Raw genomic sequence first — 21,379 nt, forward strand, 5'->3', positions numbered from 1 at the left:
CCATTCACCTGCTGCACCAGAACAGCGCCGACGGCTGTGGCAGAGGCATCGACAGAGAGCGCTATATGCAGGTCGGTGTGCGAGCACAGTAGCCTTCGCAAAGGCTAATCGAGGTATAAATGCATTACTCATCATCTCCAATTATCATTAAGCATTATAAGAAATTACAAATGAAACAAATATATACAGTACAACTCTGGTTATCCAAAAATTGGTTTCTCTGAAAGTAATCAGAAATCCTCATTCATCCAAATTTTTTTTTTCTTTTTTTTTCGGAGCCAAAGTGACCTTACAAGCTGAAAAAAAATCACTTGACGTGAAATTAGAATGACGATAGTCCTCATTTCAGGAGATTCCCTCCCCTCTCTCATTCCATTTCTTCACCTTCCCTATTGACTTTTCTCTCCAACTCTCCTTCTCAAATTGCATGCCACTGTCTCCCAGCCACAAGCGATTAGAAGGATTCCTTGTCCCAGTGTCATCGAGCAGAGAGGCCTCCCAGGCAGGAGTGGCGACCTTGGCCTCCTGGCCAGGAGCGGCAACCTCGGGCTCAGTGGAGTTCCCTCCCCAACACCAACTCCGAACCTTCCCCATGGCCTACATGCACACCATCTGGACCATAGAAATTCCAAATCTCAGTTTTGTTAAATCAGACACCAAACAAGCACCTTATTTTCAATCCTTTGTAACCTACCCACCATGACGTGTACTTGGACTTCCATTCACAAAAATCAAGTATTTGAAGATACATAACAACTTAGATCAGGACTGGGCCCATGTCGGATAAACTTTTTTTTTGAAGAATGGTCTTTTTTTTTTTAAAAAAAAGTCCTGAAGCAACAGCAAATCACATATCAATGTTTAAACAAGGCTTTTTAACCAGTAAAAATGTTTAATTCTCACAAACAAAATGCTGGTTGCAGCCAATCCTGGACACATCTCCAATGCCGACACCAATCACTGAGATCTTCCAACCACTGCCACCAATCCCCAACACTTCCCCAGTTCTGCTGCTGATCCCAGGGGAGGGTTCCTGGCCAGTGGAACACTCATTGGGGAGTCAGTGAGCTCCTGTCTCCCCGGTCACTGGAGCCCCTGACACCAGAGTCCCGACTCCAAATCTTCCCCTAGGCCTATCGCACACTGGGGAGTCTGATTTGCTTGTGTGGTAGTAAGCTGAGGGGAGGGCGTCAGTAAATCAGTTTGCCGAGGGAAGGAAGGGGATGGTATGCCACTAAGCCAGAGTTCCCACTACCGCCCGGGGAGCCCGTTCTCCTTGATGATGCCTAGACATCTTCCGATTGCTTGCGGTTGGGAGACAGTTGAACACAGTTTGAGAGGGAGAGTTGGAGAAAAAAGTCATAGGGGAAGGTTAAAAAGAAATGGAGAGAGGGGAGGGAGTTAATTGAAATAAGGACAATCATCGTTCTAATTTCATGAAGAGTGAGAATTTTTTTTTCAACCTGTGAGGTCAGTTTGGCTCAAAAAAAATTTTAGATAGATGAGGGTTTCTGATTGTTTCAAAATTCCTTATTTATCTGCAATTATAATGTACTGTGATTACAAATGTTTACAGATGAGATTTTTACAATTTTCAAACCATTACAAGGGAAAGAAAACATGACTTCCTGAACATCCAAACAAATTTTCTATGTCATAGAGGACGCTTGCGAGAAACCAAAATTTTGCTATACTAGCTATTTGGTTGAGAAGATAAACCCAAATTAGAAAATTTACAATTATGAATACTATTTACAGATTAGAAAATGCTTAAATTTTCTGTCAAAATTAATATTCATACAAAAGTTGCACAATTAAAATTAGTTATTCATAAACTTTTGCAGAAAACAGGACTATATTAGCGTAAGCTATGAAAATACATTAAGTTGGTTTGACGCATGTAAAACCCCTTGCTCCACTGATATCATAGTCAAACTCTTGAATGAAACTTGGAGGAGCTTAGCATGTTATGAAATTCAATAAAAATCTGTGGTCCTACATTCCATGGCGCAGGGAACTGGTAATGTTGCTCGTTTCCTTAGCCAATCAATAAATGTGTTTGTAAAGTAGAAATTTTTTGTGCCATTTTTGGTATGGCCCAAACAGTAATCCTAATTTTCATATCTTGCTAACTATATGCAAAATAGCTACACCATTATGACAAACCACATGACACTATTATCAGGCACTGAAGCATGCATTGGGCCTAGCATCTGAAAAAAGCATTTTTGCACTTACTCGAAGCAAAAAGCACAACTAATTTTTGCATCACTCTTACAAGCTCTCCAAAGACACGATTTCCTGGACTCTTGCAGAAATTATTGACACAAGGATGCACTAAGATTTGAAAATTAATCCTGACTACTCTCTCCATAATAGCTTTAAATAAACAATTTCAGCTACTTAAAAACTGTTAGGTATTCTTCAAAAAAGTTGGTAGATAGATTTAGAAAATGGAGAAGTCAGACCCTTAAAACAATAATCAAGACATCAGAATGTGTTTTATCTGTGGTATGCTATTCTCAATGAAAGGTGCCTCACTACTAATTATAAGTTTGAGATATTCAAAGTTTTCAAATCTGCATCTTAAAATAGAGTTGAATCATTGTCCATTTTGTTGACTCAAGGCCATTAGGAACAGATCTGATTAACAAACATACATTTACAGAGCAAGTCACTGCAACAGTCAGTATTAGTTGGGTTCAATTTGAATCCAGATTACAATTAAAAAGCAGTACATTTTAATGCTACATCATGTGGTTCTCCAACAGGAACATTAATAGAATTTAGTTAGTGTCAATACTTAAATACTTCCTAACTCTTTTCTGCAATTCAAACAATGTCTTAAATAGCCGACATGCAAAAATACTAGTTACAAATATCTTACCATAGGGGTACTCGCCAGGACTTGGGTTTGAATAAAATCCAGTTCCAGGTGGAACAGGGTACTGCTGAGTTGGCTGCACGAATGAAGAACGAAACTGTAAAAAAAATTAACTTTTATCAACTTCTTGCCATAAACTTCCATTTGTAATGGAATGGTTAAAAGCAACTGTAATACAAAGCTGCTCAGAAAAAATATTACAGCTCACTTGGAAAAATCCAAGGGTGAGAAAATGCCATTAAATGTTGAGGCCTTGGGCCTGGAGACATGTAGAGTAGAAAGTTACATTTCATTGAGGAGGTGAGCTGAGCTTTATGACAAGGCCCTTTTTTTTCTCCCCCTTGTGCTTCGAGAAGTTGATTTTTGCCCTATAATTTATAATTGCCTGCAGTGATCAGGAAAAGTGCAGGATCTTGGTGTAGTTTTAACTGTAAAAGCAAGAGCAGACTGCTATTTGGACCAGATTGCAGTTGGTCCCAAGAACTCTTGAGCTCCTGAGATGAGATATCATTTGCATGAAATTTCCACAAGGGCAACAAAAACACGAAGCTCATTGAGTTAGTGGTGCATTTAATGATTACAATATTAATGTATTTGTACTTATTTGCACTAGGAAACCAATGTACTTTTGCTCACATTTATTGCAATTGGAAAATTTTAATAAACATATCTATCCAAATATAGATGTTTATCAGTCAGTTTATATTGCAACACGATTAAAATACAGATAGTTAAACATAGAACCTTATAACACAAAAAAGCACCCTTCTAACATGTGCCAAACTATGATTCTCCCTCTGCACCCAGTCCATAATTCCTTCATACGTCTCCAAATATTTTTAAAATGTTAAAATTGAGACACATTCATCATTGAGATGGCAGCTCGTTTCACACTCTCACAACTCTGTGTGAAGTTACCCCTAATGTCCCCTAAACTTTTCCCCTTTCACCCTTTAAAATTTTTTTTTCATTAATTTTTTAAAAAATTTAGACATACAGCACAGTAACAGGCCACTTCGGCCCACGAGTCCATGCCACCCAATTAACCTACACCCCCAGTATGTTTTGAATGGAAAACCCAAGTGGAAATGGGGACAATGTACAGACTCCTAACAGATAGCATAGGATTCAAATCCTGGTCCCGGTCGCTGGCACTGTAAAGGCATTGCGCTAACTGCCACACCAACCGTACCGCCTTTACAGCAACCGTGCCACCCTAAATCCATGTCCTCTCATTTGTATCGCCTACCCTCAGTAAAAAAAAAATCCTATTTGCATTTAATCTATACCCCTCAATTTTGTATACCTCTATCAAATCTTCCCTCATCTAAGCTCCAAGAAACAAAATCTAAATCTTTTTAAGCTTTCCCTGTAACTTAAGTCCCACACTAATCCTGGTAAATCTTTTTCTGTACTCTTTCAATCTTATTAATATCTTTCCTGTAGTTACATGGTCAAAGTTGCACACAAAGTTGCTCTAGATTTGGCCTCATCTTGTATAATTTTACCATAACATCGCAACACTACTCAATAGAGTGAAACACCAAAGTCTGCAGATGTGATTGTAGTTAAAACACAAAAATGCTGCAGGAACTCAGCAGGTGTTGCAGCATCCATTGAAGGCAAAGATACATTTCAGACATGAGCCCTTTTTTTAAGGTTTAAGCAAAAAGCAGCCATGTCCTGAATTAAAAAAAGATGAGGGAAGAGGAAAGGAAGGGCAGAGGGAGGAGCACAAGGGAAAAAGGCAATAATTGGACATGGATAAGAGGTGGGGAGAGGTGAGAATTGATCGGGGGAGGGGGACGGTTTTGTGAATACAGTTAGAGGAAAGGATACATAGAGATAAGCTAAGGGGAGAGATGATGATGGCTGGAACAGAAACTGGTCAATGTTAATGCCATTTGGTTAGATTGTGTCCAGACACAAGAGATGCTGTCCCTCCAATCAAACATTTTCTGTCTGTGCACTCTCCAACCAGATAGCATTTACATAGACTTCTGATTTCTATTAACCAGCACCCACACACACACACCCCCCCACCTCTTTCTTTCCTCTATCTCCACATCTCCTTTTCTCTCGCTCTTTCATTTCTCGGTCTCCTTATCCCCTGATCAATTCTCACCTTTCCTCTCCTCTTATCCATGTCCAATTATTGCCTTTTGCCCTATGGCCTGTGCTCCTCCCTCTGCCCTTCCTTTCCTCCTCCTCTAGTGTTTTTATTCAGGTGCCTACCTGCTTTTTTCTCACATCTTGAATGGCTCAGACCCAAACCGTTGGTTATATACCTTTTGCTTCCTATGGACACTGCGAAACCTGCCGAGTTCCTCCACCATTTTTCTATACTCAATATTTTGATTTATGATGGCCAATGTGCCAAAAGCTCTCCTGATGACTATCTACCCATGACTCCACTTAGAGGAAAATGTGCATCTCTATTCTCAGATCCCTCTGCTCCACTGTACCCCCATGCCCTAGCATTTACCATGTTCTCCCTTGGTTTGCCCTTCAAAATGCAACATCACACACTTCTGAGCATTAAATTCCATCTGCATTTTACAGCCCATTTATTTTTCCAGCTGGTCCAGATCCCTCTGCAAGCTGAAAGCATTTCTCATCAATCACTACACTTCCAATCTTTGTGTAATCTGCAAAACTTACTTCTAATGTTCAATTAATATTGACATAAATTATGCCCTTCAGATGGCAGCAATCTCCTGGCATATTTGCTCCTCCAATTCTCTTTGACTATTTGGAGGCTTGTAGTACACTACCAACAAGGTGATCATGCCTCCTTGTTCCTCAGCTCCACCCATTACAGCCTCACGAGCTGACCTGTCTATAATGTCCAGGTGACAACTGCCATGACATCCTCCTAAGTACACACCATATCTCTTTCTCCTTAACCTCCACCTGTATCCTGGGATGTTGAACCGCCAATCTGCCCCCCCCCCCTTCACTAGCTTTCCGTAATGGCTATCACATCCCTGTTTATGTGTTTATCCATGCCATAAATTCACCCATCTTATCCAAAAAGCCTCAAGCATTAGAAAAGCTAAAATTTAAACCAAGTCCTTCCTCGCTCCCAGCCTTTCTCCTGCCTATTAAACATTCTCTGAAAACCTTACATACCATGTTCTAAGCTCTTCCCTGCCTGTCCTACATCGGATCCCGATCCCACCCCCATGCCATTCTAGCTTAAAGTCACCCATGTAGCACTAACAAACCTACCCACCAGAATGTTGATCCCTCTCTGGTTGAAGAGCAACCCATCTTTCTTAAACAGGTTGCCTCTCCTCCTGAAGTAACACAGAATCATTTCTGATAGTATGTATTAGGTAATCTTCTAAAGGAAACCATATTAGTGCACAGAAAAAGAGTAACAGATACAATGGGTTGACAACAGACACTATAATTTGATCCAATGAAGCACATGGTTAAAGAGTTTATACAAGTTTGCAATTATGGATTAGTTTGTGAATAAATAATGAAGATAGGTTGCCGCCATCAGATCATGAAAAGAAAATAGATTGCAAAATTAGTATAAAGGAATAAGTTAAGAAGCATTTCTCATTCAATAATTCACAAGGAAACTGCTTTATTGCATCACTTCAAATTACAAAGCCTCAGGTGATTTTAAAATGTAAATTATGAGAAAAGCACCTGGCAATTTCATGCAGTTTGGAATACTCAGTTGGATTAGTTAGCTACCCCAATATTAAACACCAAAGGATTGATGGGCTAAATGCACTCTTAATGGACATTTCAATGAAATTTTGCCTTTGAACAGTACAGGGATTCAACTACAACTGTAAGCATTTTCTTCTGCTAGAAGCATTAATTAGGTGACAGTGAACTAAGCAGCTTCTGAAAACTAGCAGTCTCCCGAAGTAAAGCAGAGGATTAATAATGTCTGTTCAGAGAAGGGTCTTGCCTGGTTTGGAACATAATAAGATCCTTGTGACTGATACGTAGGTATCTGTTGTGTGGTCATCATCATAATGGTCTGAGAGCCTGGTTGGTAGACATGGGTAGCAGAGGCCACAGGTCGAGTCGTTGCACTACTCTGAACCCTGGAAGCACTATTCTGTGGCTGGGTTCGGTTTCCGTAGTATTGCTACAGAAAGTAAACCACAGTGTTAGCAAGCAGCATGCATATTAGATCCAACAGTAGTTCTTTTCACAAGTTGCATAGGCATTTGTCCAGTAAATCTTAGACAAAACAATACATCTTACACAAATAATCACTAATCTAGGTCTTATTTTGTAAACAGACACAGAAAAAGTTTCAACCGACTTTCTGGAAGCTCTAGAACTTGGCATAATATATAATTGGTGAAGATTGTAACAAAAATCGTAATAATTTAGATTTTCTTTTGCTCTTATATTGCTGCGTGATTGGCAGCCGCATGCATATTGCCTGATCCACCTTTCAGGATATTCCTGATCATGGGGGAAAAAAAATTGTATTTGGATAGCGCACTTGTTTATTTCCAACGCAACTGTGTCCAACTCCCCAACCAACTTTAATTTTTAAAGCAAATCTAGGCACTTGTATAAGAAAACAATGCCTGGAATGCCTTATTTTAGATTGCTGCATTTATAAATTCCTATCAAATTATAGAATGCAATTACAATCAATCTGTAATGAAATGAATGCAACTGTCACAGTTCTGTGGAGTTCAATGATCCAGCATTTCCAGAATTATGTTTCTATTTCATTTCTGTCTGCCTTGTTTTGAGTTACATAAACCCAGCACTCATAATCATATTCAAATTATTAGCTCTGCACAAGATCAACTCTAAAAATTCAGGCAAGCTGCAAGACACTCGCAGATTTAGTAACCGGTCAGCAAATTAATCCAATTCCAAGTCGTTTGGGTGAAGGCTTCGAACCAATGAATCTAGGCAAGATTAGCCAAGTTCTTCACAATGAGGTAGGGAAAGAAATCTGGCAGTAAATAGAAAGCATATTGTTGCACAATTCCCAGATTCAACACGAGTCACGAATTTTTCTAGAAATGCATGTTATCTAGGTAACAAGAATATTATAGAAATTAAACTCTGGAGTCAATGCGAATAGTATGGACTTAATTGATCCCAAACACAAATCCAATGAATAGCTTCACAAAGAGCAAAGTAGCATTGTAATCACCAACAGGGAATTAGACTTTGATAGCTCAAATCTCCAACTTAAAGACTCTGGGGAAGCAATCTTGAATATTCCAAACATCCAGTTATTGTACCATGTGCTTGATGGACAAAGTACAGTTCTGCTACTGAGGAAAGGTAGCTTGCAATATCAAACGATAATAGTCATACTGCTCTTTTCATTAATTGAAAGCTTCAAAAAATAAATTGACAAAATGACAGGCCATCTAATGTAACGAGTCTGATGCTACACACTTGCCAATGATATGCAAGACCTTCTGCATTTTTTTTTTAATTGGACAACCAAGTTTAGAAAAAGAAGATTCAGAACTCTAACAATAGCAATAGGTGATATGTGGTTAAAAGGTGGAATACATTTTGTACAGCAAGCTGGCTAAAAATTGTCAACAGAAATATAACTATTATTTAAAACTGAAGCCCCTTTCACATTGGCACTTTAACCCAGTAATCAACCACCAATATACCAGATAGCATGCCAATATGAAGTACAGGGTTCAAATCGCCACAGGGATGAACCCCCGAGGGAGATTAATTTTGAATCGGCATACTGGTTTGCCCAGTGTGAACAGGACAGGGGTAATATACCAGATAGCATGCCAATATGAAGTACAGGGGTCAAATCGCCACAGGGATGAAACCCCGAGGGAGATTAATTTTGAATCGGCATACTGGTTTGCCCAGTGTGAACAGGACAGGGGGTATGCAGGACATCATCACTGGAGGATAGACGCCCCTTTGCTCTGCAATGCTGGGTAGCAGAGAACCGGTTAACATTGGTCCAGTATGAACGGCTCCACTGACATTTTAAAATGGTTCGTTGAACCGCCAATTTAGTGGTTCGCCAATGTGATCAACCTCCAGTTATAACAATTGCTCATAAAAGCTCTGCTAAATTTCCATTCAGAAATGTCATACCTGCCGTGGTTGTGGTTGAGTGTTCATTTGTGGAGATTGCTGTGGTGCAAAAACTACTGTAGCAGTTGTCTGGCCAGAGGGATAGGCAGTCTAAAAACAATGAAATTTTTTTGATGGTGGATAGCTAAAAAATATCACAGTTAACAATGAAAACCAATCAACATTTTTACCTGGGAAATTCCAGAAGGGGAGGGGTGTGGGACAGATGGAGGTGCTCCAATGGGTTGGGGTCCTTTGTTCATTTCATGTGGCAGAGCATGTGGAGTTCCTACTTGATGTGAAATCTAGCCAATGACAAAACAGAAGTGTGTTAGATTAACATTTATCTGATTTAACAAATTCAATTTACTAACAATCTTAGAAAAACAAAAATATGTTTATCACAGAAGTGCATGATCTTATTCATTGCTTCCTGCCATTGCTTTACCCATTGAATCAATTAATTGTGCTTTCAGCCAGATTATCTGAAAAGTGGCAACCATTCCATATCATCTTGGGGAATATCCAAAGAAATCTAATAGAATCAGTTTGGTGGGGGTAGGGAAAGAGGGGGAGAGAAGGGAGAAGGAGTGGTGGAAAAGAGGGGAAGTGGCAGGCAGGGCAGTGGTAAGGTGGGGAAGAGAAAGCTAATAACTAGTAATGTGCTACTACATAACAATCACCCTAATATTTCTTCATTCAACCCAAATCTCATCTAATTCAGAAGCTACATTCTCTCCCCACATTTCCCCCCTCCCATTCATTACTCTTTAAAATGGAACACTATAGGAACTGAAAGTACTTTACATCAATTCTCAGAATCTTAACCCATTCAAAATGGAGGCAAATGTACTGTTCAGTGTGGAACTTACCCACACAGACCAAAAGTTCCCATCCCTGATCTGTACTCAGATAGCTGACATCAACTGAGGTGGTAGATGAAATGCTACAAATGGCCTCAGGATTCCTGGTCTAGGGAGGTCGAGAGAGAGAGAAAAACAGAAATCAGCTAATACTCCTGTTCTCAATGGCTGTCCAATGACCACTGAGAGAAAATACATGCTGAAGAAAAATTCTACTCTGATTTATCCAGTTATCTTTTTCTTACTACCCTTCTCCAAATCACTAGAAGGTGCCCATGGACCTTAAGCTGGGAAAGAATCAATCTCAAGTGTGACATCCTACAGTGTAATAACTTGAAAACATACAAAAGCATATTTCTGAAGATGCCACTAGGGCATTGAGGACAACTTATACCTGCAATTGATTTTTCTTTTAGCTTTATAAAATGGCATGCAAACACACAAATAAATCTCTTTTGCAACCTCAGTTTTTAAAGTACAGGTAGCCCTCAACTTACAACCTACGTGAGTCATGTCCACCTGCACATATGACCAAAATTTTTTTAAAATACTGATTCTTTTGTTGAATTTTTTTTTTTAAATTGCTTTAATACTCATTAAGACATGCTAATCCGACTTGCGACCATTCTGAGTTATGACCACTCCTCTGGTCCCAAATATGGTCGTAGTTGAGGATTACCTGTATAACTATAAATTTCTTCTCTCCTAGCTCCGGGGTCCTTTTGCTCCCCCAATCAGGAAACCTTTGATCTTTCTTCCACACAATCCAAAATAGTGGAATTACAATTTGTCATTGCTAAATTTAATTAACCCTGCAGTAAAGTATAATCGGGACAACTTAAAATGTACAAGAAACCAAAAGAAAAAAGGATTTTACATTGAACAGTTACATCAAATATATTTTCTTGTAGAGAATAAAGGATGCCAAATTTAAAATTGTGCTAGTCTTCAAAGGACAATGAAGATAATGCTGAAAAAATAGTGCACTCCCCTGCATGCAACAATTCAGTTTAATTGCACATGACAAATGACATTGAGTTATGGGGATCAGGCACAGAAGAGCTGAATGGTCAAATAGGCTTGAGGTTATTGTGACAATTAATGCCATTAGGAAAGATTCAAAAATTACACACAAACCCCAAAATATAAATGATGCTTTTAAGGATTTTATATGAAATTATATACATCTGAAATTATATACATCTGAAAAAGATGAGGTGAAATTTTTAGCTGACCTTCAGTTACCTTTTTTTGAGTACTCAAGAACGCAATGACTTAGATGCTCCCTTTACTTATAGGGAAATTATAGAACCACATATCAATGCCCAATGGGGAATCCCCTGGTGAAGATGGATTTACATCTGAATTTTATATAAAAATTTCAAGTCTTATTAATGCCTCTATTAATGGATGTATTGAAACAAATAATAGAGGTTCATTCTTTATCGGATTCTTTTTTTCAAGCACTTATAACTGTTATTCTCAAGAAAGATAGGGATTCTTTAAATACTGGATCGTATAGACCCATCTCTTTATTAAATGTCGATTATAAAATAGATTAACGAATTACTTACCAGGTTTAATTCATTTAGATCAAGCTGGATTTATTAAAAATCATTATTCTGCAGATAATATTGCAAAATTAATTAGATTGATTCATATTTCTCAGGAGGAATCCAATTTGCCAATGGTCTTATCATTAGTTGCGGAAAAAACATTCCATAGGGTAGAGTGGATTTTTTTTAAAATTTAAATATTGAAAAAATTTAGGTTTGGACCAATGTTTATTAGTTGGATTGAATATTTATATAGAAATTCTTCCACCAGAGTGGTGACGAATGGCCAAATGTCATTGTCTTTTTTATTAGAAAGATCTATTTTCCCATTGGTTTTATTAATCACAACGCGAATTTGTCTTACACGAGTAAAAAATTGGGATGGATTAATCTCGTATTGCATGTATTAAGTAGAGTACTGTCACGCTATGAATGCCTCATCAGATCTTCATTAAAACCAAAGCAGTTCGGGGTTCTAGCTGACTCTGCTTTCCTCTTGAGATACCAACAGCAATATCGTTAACACAATTGAGAATTAGGAAGAGAATTTTATTGTAACAATTCTGCCTCATATTGCCACGTATAATAACTAGAGCTAAGCATTTTCTTTTGCAGGACAATAAATGTGAACGGCACAAATCAAAAGGTGAAGATACAAAACTATTCAAAGATACTGCAATACAATCCTTTAATATTTCCGAGTATGAAGATCATAAAATTATACATACTGTGATGAAAGGTCCTGAGGCTCTTCTGTGCTTGATGCTGGCCCTTTGTCAGTTCTGTCAAATCAATAGTAAAAGTAAAATCTCATATTTCAAGACTGAAGCATCAAATATACCATAAATAACAATAGATTATGAAATTAGAGCAGTTTATGAATACCAGTAAACAGACAATATTAAAAAGGTTACTAATCCTTTCAAATACAGTACAATTACAATTATCCAAAATGGTCGGTACTAGGCCTATGTCAGAATAACAGATTTTTCAGATAACTGGTCTTTTTTTTTTAAAAATACCAAATCATTTATATCAATGTTTAAACGACAACAAAGGACCTTTTAAGTATTAAAAGGTTTAATTCTTACCAAAAAAAGGCCGGCCATGGCCAATCCCTGTCACACCTCCCCAGTATCACTGCCAATCACCGGGACCTCCCAACCACCGCCACCACCAATCCCTGGGAAGGATTCCCAAGTCAACGGGCTCCTGTCACTGAAGCCCTTGACCCCGACGCCTCCCCTAGGCCTACCACACACAGGGAGTCCGGTATGGGGTAATAATAGTCAGCATCGGGAGGAGACAGCACTGAGCCAGAGGTCCCACTCCTGCCTGGGATAAGGGATTCTTAATGAGGCCAGGACAAGGGATTCTTCTGACCATTTGCAGCTGGGAGGCAGTGGCTCACAGTTTGAGAGGGAGAGATGGAGAGAAAAGTCAACAGGAAAAGGTAAAGAAGAAATGGAGAGGGGGAGGAAGTTACCTGAAACGAGGATAATTGTTCTAATTTCATGTTGAGTAAAAAAATTTTTCCAATCTGTGAGGTCAGTTCCGCTCTGAAAAAATTTTAGAGGATCCAGTTTTGGATAGTCAGAGTTGTACTGTATTTCAAATATTTTAGAGGAGCCACAATTTTTTCAGTTACACATGACTTGACTAAAAAATGTTCAGGACAAATTCTGATTCTTGTGCCTGGATTCTCTTGACAAGCAAATTACATGAATGGCTTAGATAGCACATTTTATCTTTGGAGGCCCCAACTTAATGTTTCAAGAACCCATCCACAAAATGGAGCCCCATAAGGGGCGACTCTTGCGAAAGATTGCACCTGCAGTCTAAAGATAAACTGAACTTCCAATACACCTTCAGGTCGCCAATATTTATTGCTTGCCTATATCAAAACTTATGGTTGTTTGTAACAGTAAAACACCATTTAAGTGCAACATTTTATTTGGTGAATAAGTAATGTATGTTTGCCTAAAATTACATTATGTGCAGAAGAGGCCAACAAATGTTCTAACAATCCTTCCACCTACATAGAGTTGCTTCCAAGTACAACGTGTACATTCACTGAGCCAGTGTGGGCAGTTGTTCTGCCCAGGACTCAGCCCGATTCCATTTAATTTTGAGAGTCTTGTTATACCACACACATATTGACCATCAAGTTACTTGCTCCTAATATATAGCCTCCACTCAGCAACTGCTGGAGTACTATTTGCATGGGTAATATTTAATCATGTACATTTTCTTACTATATATGGCTTCAAAAAATGATCTTGGTAAAACTGTCATATGATACTTGAAGTACTATAATATTTGTCCAAAAATGAAGAGGTTATTTACTCAAAATATTAACAAACCAGTATCAGCAATGGAAGTGGGAGACGTACAATTCTGATTAGATTTGCAGCTATTGTAACTACTAGACCACATTATGAAAGAATTAGCAAATCAACTCTGGAATTTCCCAGTCATTACTGCTGAATTAACATGCGAATGGGAATAGAGATAGTGGCAGCAACCTCCTTTGAAGAAGACTGCAGAGCCCACCTCACTGACAAAAGGCAAAGGAGGAAAAACCCAACACCCAACCCCAACCAACCAATTTTCCCCTGCAACCGTGTCTGCCTGTCCCGCATCGGACTTGTCAGCCTGCAGCTGACGTGGACATTTACCCCCTCCATAAATCTTCGTCCGCGAAGCCAAGCCAAAGAAAGAAGAAAGTAATGTTCTATCAGACAATTTACATCAATGTTTGTGCACGATCATTTAACCAAGAGACAAAAGGGTCACTGTCACCATGATATCTGATGCCAAACTCAGATCACTATTCAAGAAAGTGAACCCTTGCAAGGTGTCAGGCCCTGATGGTGTATCTGGCAAGGTACTGAAAATCTGTGCTAACCAACTAGCCAGAGTGTTCACAGACATTTTCATGCTCTCACTGCTGCAGTTAGAGGTTCTCACCTGCTTCAATAGGGCACCGATCATCCTGGTGCTCAAGAGTAGAGAGGTGCCATATCACTTACATCTTTGGTGATCAAATGCTTTGAGAGGTTGATTATGGCCAGAAATGAACACATACCAAAGTAAATGTCAGGACCCACTGCAGTTCGCCTACCGTCACAATCACTCCACAGAAGACGCATATCACTAGGCCATTTCATGTCAGACCTCTGCCTGGAAGCCAGGCATTGAAAACTTAAAACTTACCTTTCACACAGGAGCCTTAAAAGGTTGCTCCAGCATCGCATTCATGTTGAGTGGCACCTCGTAGCACCCTCCGAATCTGATGAAGGTAGGACGATGTTTCCAAAAACTGATCCAGCTGCGTGGGGGATTATGGATAGGGAAGACGGCCATTGCTCTGCCCTGTTTTGAGCCACAGAGAGCAGTCTGGTGTGGGCTGTCACAGCCCGCACCGCTGTCCCACCAGCTCCCACTGCCCTGCCAGCTCCCACCCATCGCCACTGCTTTGAAGGGAAAAGGGGTGAGTGGGGAGATGGTTCATGGGCTGACAGCGTCATCAGCCTGCCCCTAACCAGCGGCTGTATTATCCTTCCCGGAGAAGGGTTGGAACTGGTACCTCAGAGCCGGCAACAGTGCAATCAGAGAGATTAAGTCTTTAGGTGTAAGGGCAAAGAATCTCCAAATTTACAGACAGGTGTTTTCCTGCTTGAAAGTGCCTACTGGCTCTCCACTCAATCCTGCATCACATCAAAAACAGCATCTCTTCATAGACTACAGCTCAGCTTTCAAAACCATTATTCCTTTAGTATTGGTCATCAAGCTCCAAACGCTGGGCCTCTATAATCCCTCTGCAATTGGATCCTTGACTTCCTCATCAGAAAACCAATCAGTATGAATTGGAAACAACGTCTCCCTCTCAGTGACGATCAATACACATGCATCTCAAGGATGTATGCTTAGCCCACTGCTGTACTCACTCTACACACGACTGTGGCAAAGCACAATTCAAATGCTATCTACCATTTGTTGTTAGAAGAATCACAGATGGCAATGAGGAGCATACAGGAGGGAGATAGATCAGCTAGTTGAGTGGAATCACAATGAATGACCTTTCACTCAACGTTAGCAAAACCAAGGAGATGATTGTGGACAGAGGCAAAGTTACAGGCCAGTGACAAGCAACTGGCCATTAAAAGAAAACAGTCTCTCCACATACCATGTCAGGAATCCTTACTAGAGACACCTAACAAATTCTGACCCATCCAACCCTTTTGCACTGAAGGGGTGTCGGTCAATATTTGGGGATGGGGGGTGGTGTGGCTCTAGAATTCTCCCATTAAAGTGATTGCTTCCTACCCTTTTGGAGTCACCACTGACTCAGTAGACAATCTCTCTACAATGTTCACTCTTTCTGCAGCTCTGATGGTATCCCTGATTAGCAATTCCAACCACCTCCCCCCGCCCCCCCCCCCCCCACCACAACGTTTATTTTCCTATCACTTTTGAAATACCTAAACTCAAGAATATCAAGCAGCCAATTCTCCCCGTGCATCAACAAATCACATTGCAATTTTATTTACTGGTCCATGCTTTAATTTCCATGCAGATTTTAGATTTTTTTTAGTTCAGTTTATAGTGTTCAAAATGAACAATTAGTTTCCAAGTTTGGGCAAGAATGCCCAGTCAATCTCAATTTAATTCTATAAGCATTTGTGCCCTTCTTGAAATTGTCCTTTAAAGGAATAGAATAGCCATTCTGAACTTGCCATTACCAAATTTTGCTAAACACGCTGATATCACATCATTTTATGGTGCAGCTTGTTTCAAAGAGCTATAGAAATGGCCACTTGGGCATGGTAGGGATTATTTGTACCCTGCATCACTGCCCCTACCACCCCAAATATAAAAAAATAAAATCAGCATTATTTCTGAAACTAGGATTGCTGTAATCAAAAATGCAGCAAACTACAATTGGGATCTTTATTTTTTTTCTCCTAACATAAGTAACTGCACCACATATTAACTAATTTACTTTCCAACTCTTACAAATCACATCAAAGATGAAAAATGAGAGCTGACAGTACGTGAAGTTGTATTTTTTTTTATTTATGGGAGGGGGAGGGGAGGGATTTTGTAAATGTTTGCTATATTTGATTTAAAGATTGTGTGAATATATTTATGGAAAATGAAAAATTATTGTTTTTAAATTAAGTGGGAACATTGGTTTACTTCAGGGCCTCTGTTTAATGCCTCTCCAACAAGAGGTGAAGAGTCAAAACATGCAAATTACGCTGTGAACAACAAAGAGGAGCATGTGCGACAGGCAATTCTTTTCAGTGGCAAAAAGTAGAGTACAACCCTGATCATCTGAAATGGTTGGGACCGGGCCTATTTCGGATAAAGTTTTTTCGGAGAACTGGTCATTTTTGCCCAATAGCAACTGAAAAATCACTTATTTTAACCAACAGCAATAAGCATTAATGTTTAATTCTCACCAAAAAAAAAGCTGGCCACAGCCAATCATCGACAGTTCCCCACCGAGGCCCCGCTTGTGCTGGGAGCCTGCAGATCCTGCTCCTGCCCATCTCGAGGACCCCACTGCCGCCAGGAGCCCGACATCCCCGGTCAGTTCGGCTCAAATATTTCAGATAAATTATGATTTCTGATTTGTTTCAGATATCCTGAGGATTTTGGAGAATCTGATTTCAGATAATCACCGTTGCTCTGCATCTTTGAGTGGTGAGTATATTGACACTCTATTGATTGCTACCCAAGAGGAAAATTTCACTTCATCTTGCTGATCCATTTGGTTCAAGAGATATGCTTCCGCCCAGCTTTATGAATCATTGGTGAAGATTCAGTACATATGAATACTGAGAAGTTTCAAGTAGAAATGCACAAGTAGGGAAGGTTGCATTGTAGGCAATATTAGATTTACTCATACTATAAGGGAGGTTTTTTTTTAATGAAATATATGCATCACATATACACGTTAAAACTATTCAAATTCATACAGTGATGCAAATATTTACATTGGGCAATTCAATAATAGACTAGCTGCAATGCTCAACCAAACGTGTTCCCTATAAAACCATTCTGCTTCTACAAGCCAGAAATCTTTCCAGTAGAAGCCGTGAGGAATTAATCCCAATGCTCCTATTAAACAAATGTCTATCAACACAGTGTAGGTAACTGAGGTCCACCTGCTTTGTGGTCATCGATTTCTTACTAACCTCTGAAGGATATTCATCAGGAAAGTATTTCAAAAGATCCATTTTCAATTTTTGATATGATACAGCTGAAGCTAAAATGAGACTTTTGTATGCTTTTCCCCGATTCTACCAAATAGACACATAACTTATAAATGACAAAGCCACTATTTTGAACATGCAGCTGCACACTCCAACCCATCTGAAGTTCGACCCAGCTTCCTCAGCATCACATAGAACAATCAACAGATGGGACTGTCTTACTGTCACACATTAAAATGGTTTATTCAGTGAGAGGTCCCTTTCTAGTTTAACAATTCCCATTTTTGATCATCAAATATATTTTTAAGTTTGCTTTCAGGAATACCATTCAATTTGTTTGAAATGAACATTGCTAATTTGTTAACCCCCCCCACCCCACCACCAAAATATTGGATTAAAGCACTCATCCCACAATCCAGAGATGACAACTCAACTTGTACAATTTTAGTCTGCTTTGATTCTATTGATCAAGAGACTTAGTTTTAATTGACTGAATATGAATATCACCACCATTCGCACTTGCTTCAGAAAACGATTCAGATTGAATCTTAAATTCACTTGGAAGTGTAACAGGTATCAAAAGAAAATGGACTGGAGATCCATGTGTCAAAATAAGTGTTTTTGGTTAAGGCACCATGAAATAATTGTGCTTTTTTAAAAAACAAGCCACTGTGTTCATGGAAATCATTCCATATTTCTCAGAACGCAATCTATGTAAATAGATCAGAATGGGAACATGGACTAACTCCGTTCCGATTATTTTACCTCCTCAACCTTATTTTCATGGATCAGCTGCAGTCTAAGCTGAACTTCAGGCCATCGGTGAGCAACAGGCTAATGAACAGGACATCCAGCCTCCTTAAATACCGCACTTCAGGTATTCTGAAACTTAAGGTGTGATAAGGATATTTGGAGTTTTGGTCATTCCTGTGTGAATGGCCACTCCCAGAAGGTAGGGAGACATTACATAACAGAAAAATTACACAACTTCTATGTAAAAAAAAATAACTGTAGCATGCCACACATCTTTGATTTGATAGTCCTTGCAAAAGGTTGCATGGGTGAGAAATCCCTTCAACGGATCAGATCTTACTTGACCCACTGCGATGAAATATTGCATCACCCCCCTCGCCACCAATATAAATACTTACCCCCCCCCCCCCAATGTTTTTCTTGCACCATTGGCGGTCATTGCTTGAGGCAGAATAGCCTACAAGTGGCAACTAGGTCAAGCTAAGTCCCTGCTCATAACGCCCCAGTGGCTTTGTGACATCCAGAGGCTGTTGGAAGACCTCAATTTTTTAAATTATTTCAAAATGAACTTGGACCTCTCACCTGGCACCCAACTGTATCAGCCCACCGAAGGGGTGGGATACACTGTCAGTTCATCTCAATCAGGGCTCTTTTATCCAGTGTTGTCCCATTCAGTTACGCAGGCTTGCTAATCTTTTTTTTAATACAAACTATTTTTTTTTAAAACTCGCTCAGTGTCTCAAGATGACTAGGGTTAACCTGACCCTTGGTCTAAACTCCATTTTCCTAGCCAATTCCTGTAACCCTTCAATTTTCCTGTAGTTCAAAAATTGCCCATCTCAAAAATACTTATTTGATAATTCCCTACAGTAATGCACTCCAGATTGCCAACTCAAATTACCTCCCAGCACATTCTCATTTGGCACATCCACATACTAGCACATCTCCAGATTGACACCCTCCATTCTACCTGGTCAAGACCCAGCAGAATCAGGTCTTGATAATTACACTTAGTGAACCAACGAAGTATAGCCTTCTTTACACAAAGAGATCAAAACCAGACAGAGCATCTTGGGCATGGTTTTGGAAACCTTACGTGTTGTAGCAACATCTCATTCTTATACTTCATCACCCTTTTAATTAAAAGGCACTTAACTGATTGTTTGGTGCTGCATATGCTTTGCTTCTTGTGCATGGGCCCTCAGATCATTTTATATGCCACAATTTGATGACCTTACACCCTCAAAATATTTTAAGACAGCAAATAATCTCATTATACATGATCTACCAACTTCTGACACATTCGCTAGTTGTTTTTATAGATTTTATATTCTATAGATTTATTTTCCTCGACTTATCATCAGATTAGGTTTTTCCATCCAAGTCTTTTCTTTAATATTTTATTTACAAATTTTAAACCACAATAATTACATTTCATTAAATTCAAAAAATTATTTCAAATAAATATACATGTCGTATAGTAAGAAACCACCCCCCCACCCCCCCCCCCCAAAAACCCCTAGAAAGAAAATATAAGAAAGAAGGACCAGAGAATGTCATGGAAATAGAACATTCATATCATAAAGTCTAATATTGGAGGTTACCAAGAAGTTAGGTCTTCAGAGAGTCTGTCAAACCCACATTTTGTAAATATGGGTGCCATATTTTCCAAAATAAATATTTATTTCATAAACTATAAGTAATCTTCTCTAACAGTTTACAGCTATGAAGTTCTGCATGCCACCTTTCCATACCTAAATCTGTATCTGACTTCCATGATATTGCTATGCATTTCCTAGAAACTGCTAAAGCAATTTGTACAAATTCAATTTGATACATAGTTAATTTTAATTTAGGTCTTATAACCTTACTCAACAAGAATAACATTGGATCCTTTGGGAACTTAACCCCTGTAAGTTCCAAAAAGTTACAGACTTCCACCCAGAAATATTTAACTTTAGGACACTGCCGAGTAGAATGCAAAAAAAGTTCCAATTTCACGTCTAAATCTGATATAGTAGAATTCAGTCTATTTAATTTTTGTGGAATCAAATATTAACAGATGCAAAAAATTATATTGAACCAACATGTCTAACATTTATAATTTTTGTCTTATTATTTTTACACAATTCCATCCAATCTTTCTCATTTATTTGTCTATTTAAATCTACTTCCCATGGACTTGAATAAAGCCTATAGCAAGGTCCCACATGGAGGGTTACTTCAGAAGGTTAAGGTTAAGACACTAGGTCTCCATGGAAAGATTGTAAACTGAATTCAAAATTGGCTGTGTGGGAGAAAACAGAGTGGTAGTGGATGGTTGCCTCACAGACTGGAGGCCTGTGACGAGTGGTATACGTCAGTAAGGTAGGAGGTGTTGTGGATAGAAGGAAATTTTTCAAAGCATGCAGAGGGATCTGAACTAACTGAAAGAATGAGGCCAAAAAAAATGCCAAATGAAGATTAATGCAGACAAGGGTGAAGTGATGCATTTTGGAAGGGCAAACTGAGGGAGGACCTACACAATAAATGGTCAGGCACTGAGGAGTATGGAGGAACAAAGGGATCTGAGAATACAGATACATTGTTCTCTGAAGGTGACATTCCAGGTGGACAGGGTGATAAAGAAAGCTTTTGGCATCTTAGCCTTTATAAATCAAAATATTGAGAATAGGAGTTGGGATGTTATGCTGAAGTTGTTTAAAACATTGGTGGTGTCAAATTTGAAGTATTGTGTGCAGTTCTGGTCGCCTAACTGCAGGAAAGATATCAATAAGATTGAAAGAGTAGAGTCTTCAGTTGAGTTACAGGGAAAGATTAAACAGGTTAGGACTATTGCCACTAGGCTTTTTCCACTTAGATTGGAGGAGATAATTACGAGAGGTCATAGTTTTAAGCTGAAAGGGGATTCTTCATTCAGAGAGTGGTAGGATTGTGGAATGAGCTGCCATCTGAGGTGGTGAATCTTGATCTTTAAGTTTTAAGAATAAATTGGATAGATACATGGATGGGAGAGGTCTTGAGGGTTATGGA

The 21,379-nt window shown here is 39.1% G+C and overlaps 1 protein-coding gene across 1 annotated transcript in view; it reads right to left on the reverse strand.

Moving 5' to 3' along the window:
• Positions 1–12,145, reverse strand: part of eif4g1a (eukaryotic translation initiation factor 4 gamma, 1a) — a 73,938-nt gene extending 61,793 nt beyond the window's left edge. Inside the window, exons 1-5 of the mRNA XM_069897096.1 lie at positions 12,098–12,145; positions 9,142–9,255; positions 8,972–9,061; positions 6,819–7,001; positions 2,888–2,981 (exon numbers count right to left, since the gene is read on the reverse strand). Of these exons, the coding sequence (XP_069753197.1) occupies positions 2,888–2,981; positions 6,819–7,001; positions 8,972–9,061; positions 9,142–9,213 (439 nt within the window). The 5' untranslated portion in view covers positions 9,214–9,255; positions 12,098–12,145. The remainder of the gene's footprint in view (positions 1–2,887; positions 2,982–6,818; positions 7,002–8,971; positions 9,062–9,141; positions 9,256–12,097) is intronic.
• Positions 12,146–21,379: the final 9,234 nt, after the last annotated feature.

The sequence above is a fragment of the Narcine bancroftii genome, chromosome 9, assembly GCF_036971445.1.
Source record: "Narcine bancroftii isolate sNarBan1 chromosome 9, sNarBan1.hap1, whole genome shotgun sequence".
NCBI classification, from domain to species: Eukaryota; Metazoa; Chordata; class Chondrichthyes; order Torpediniformes; family Narcinidae; genus Narcine; species Narcine bancroftii.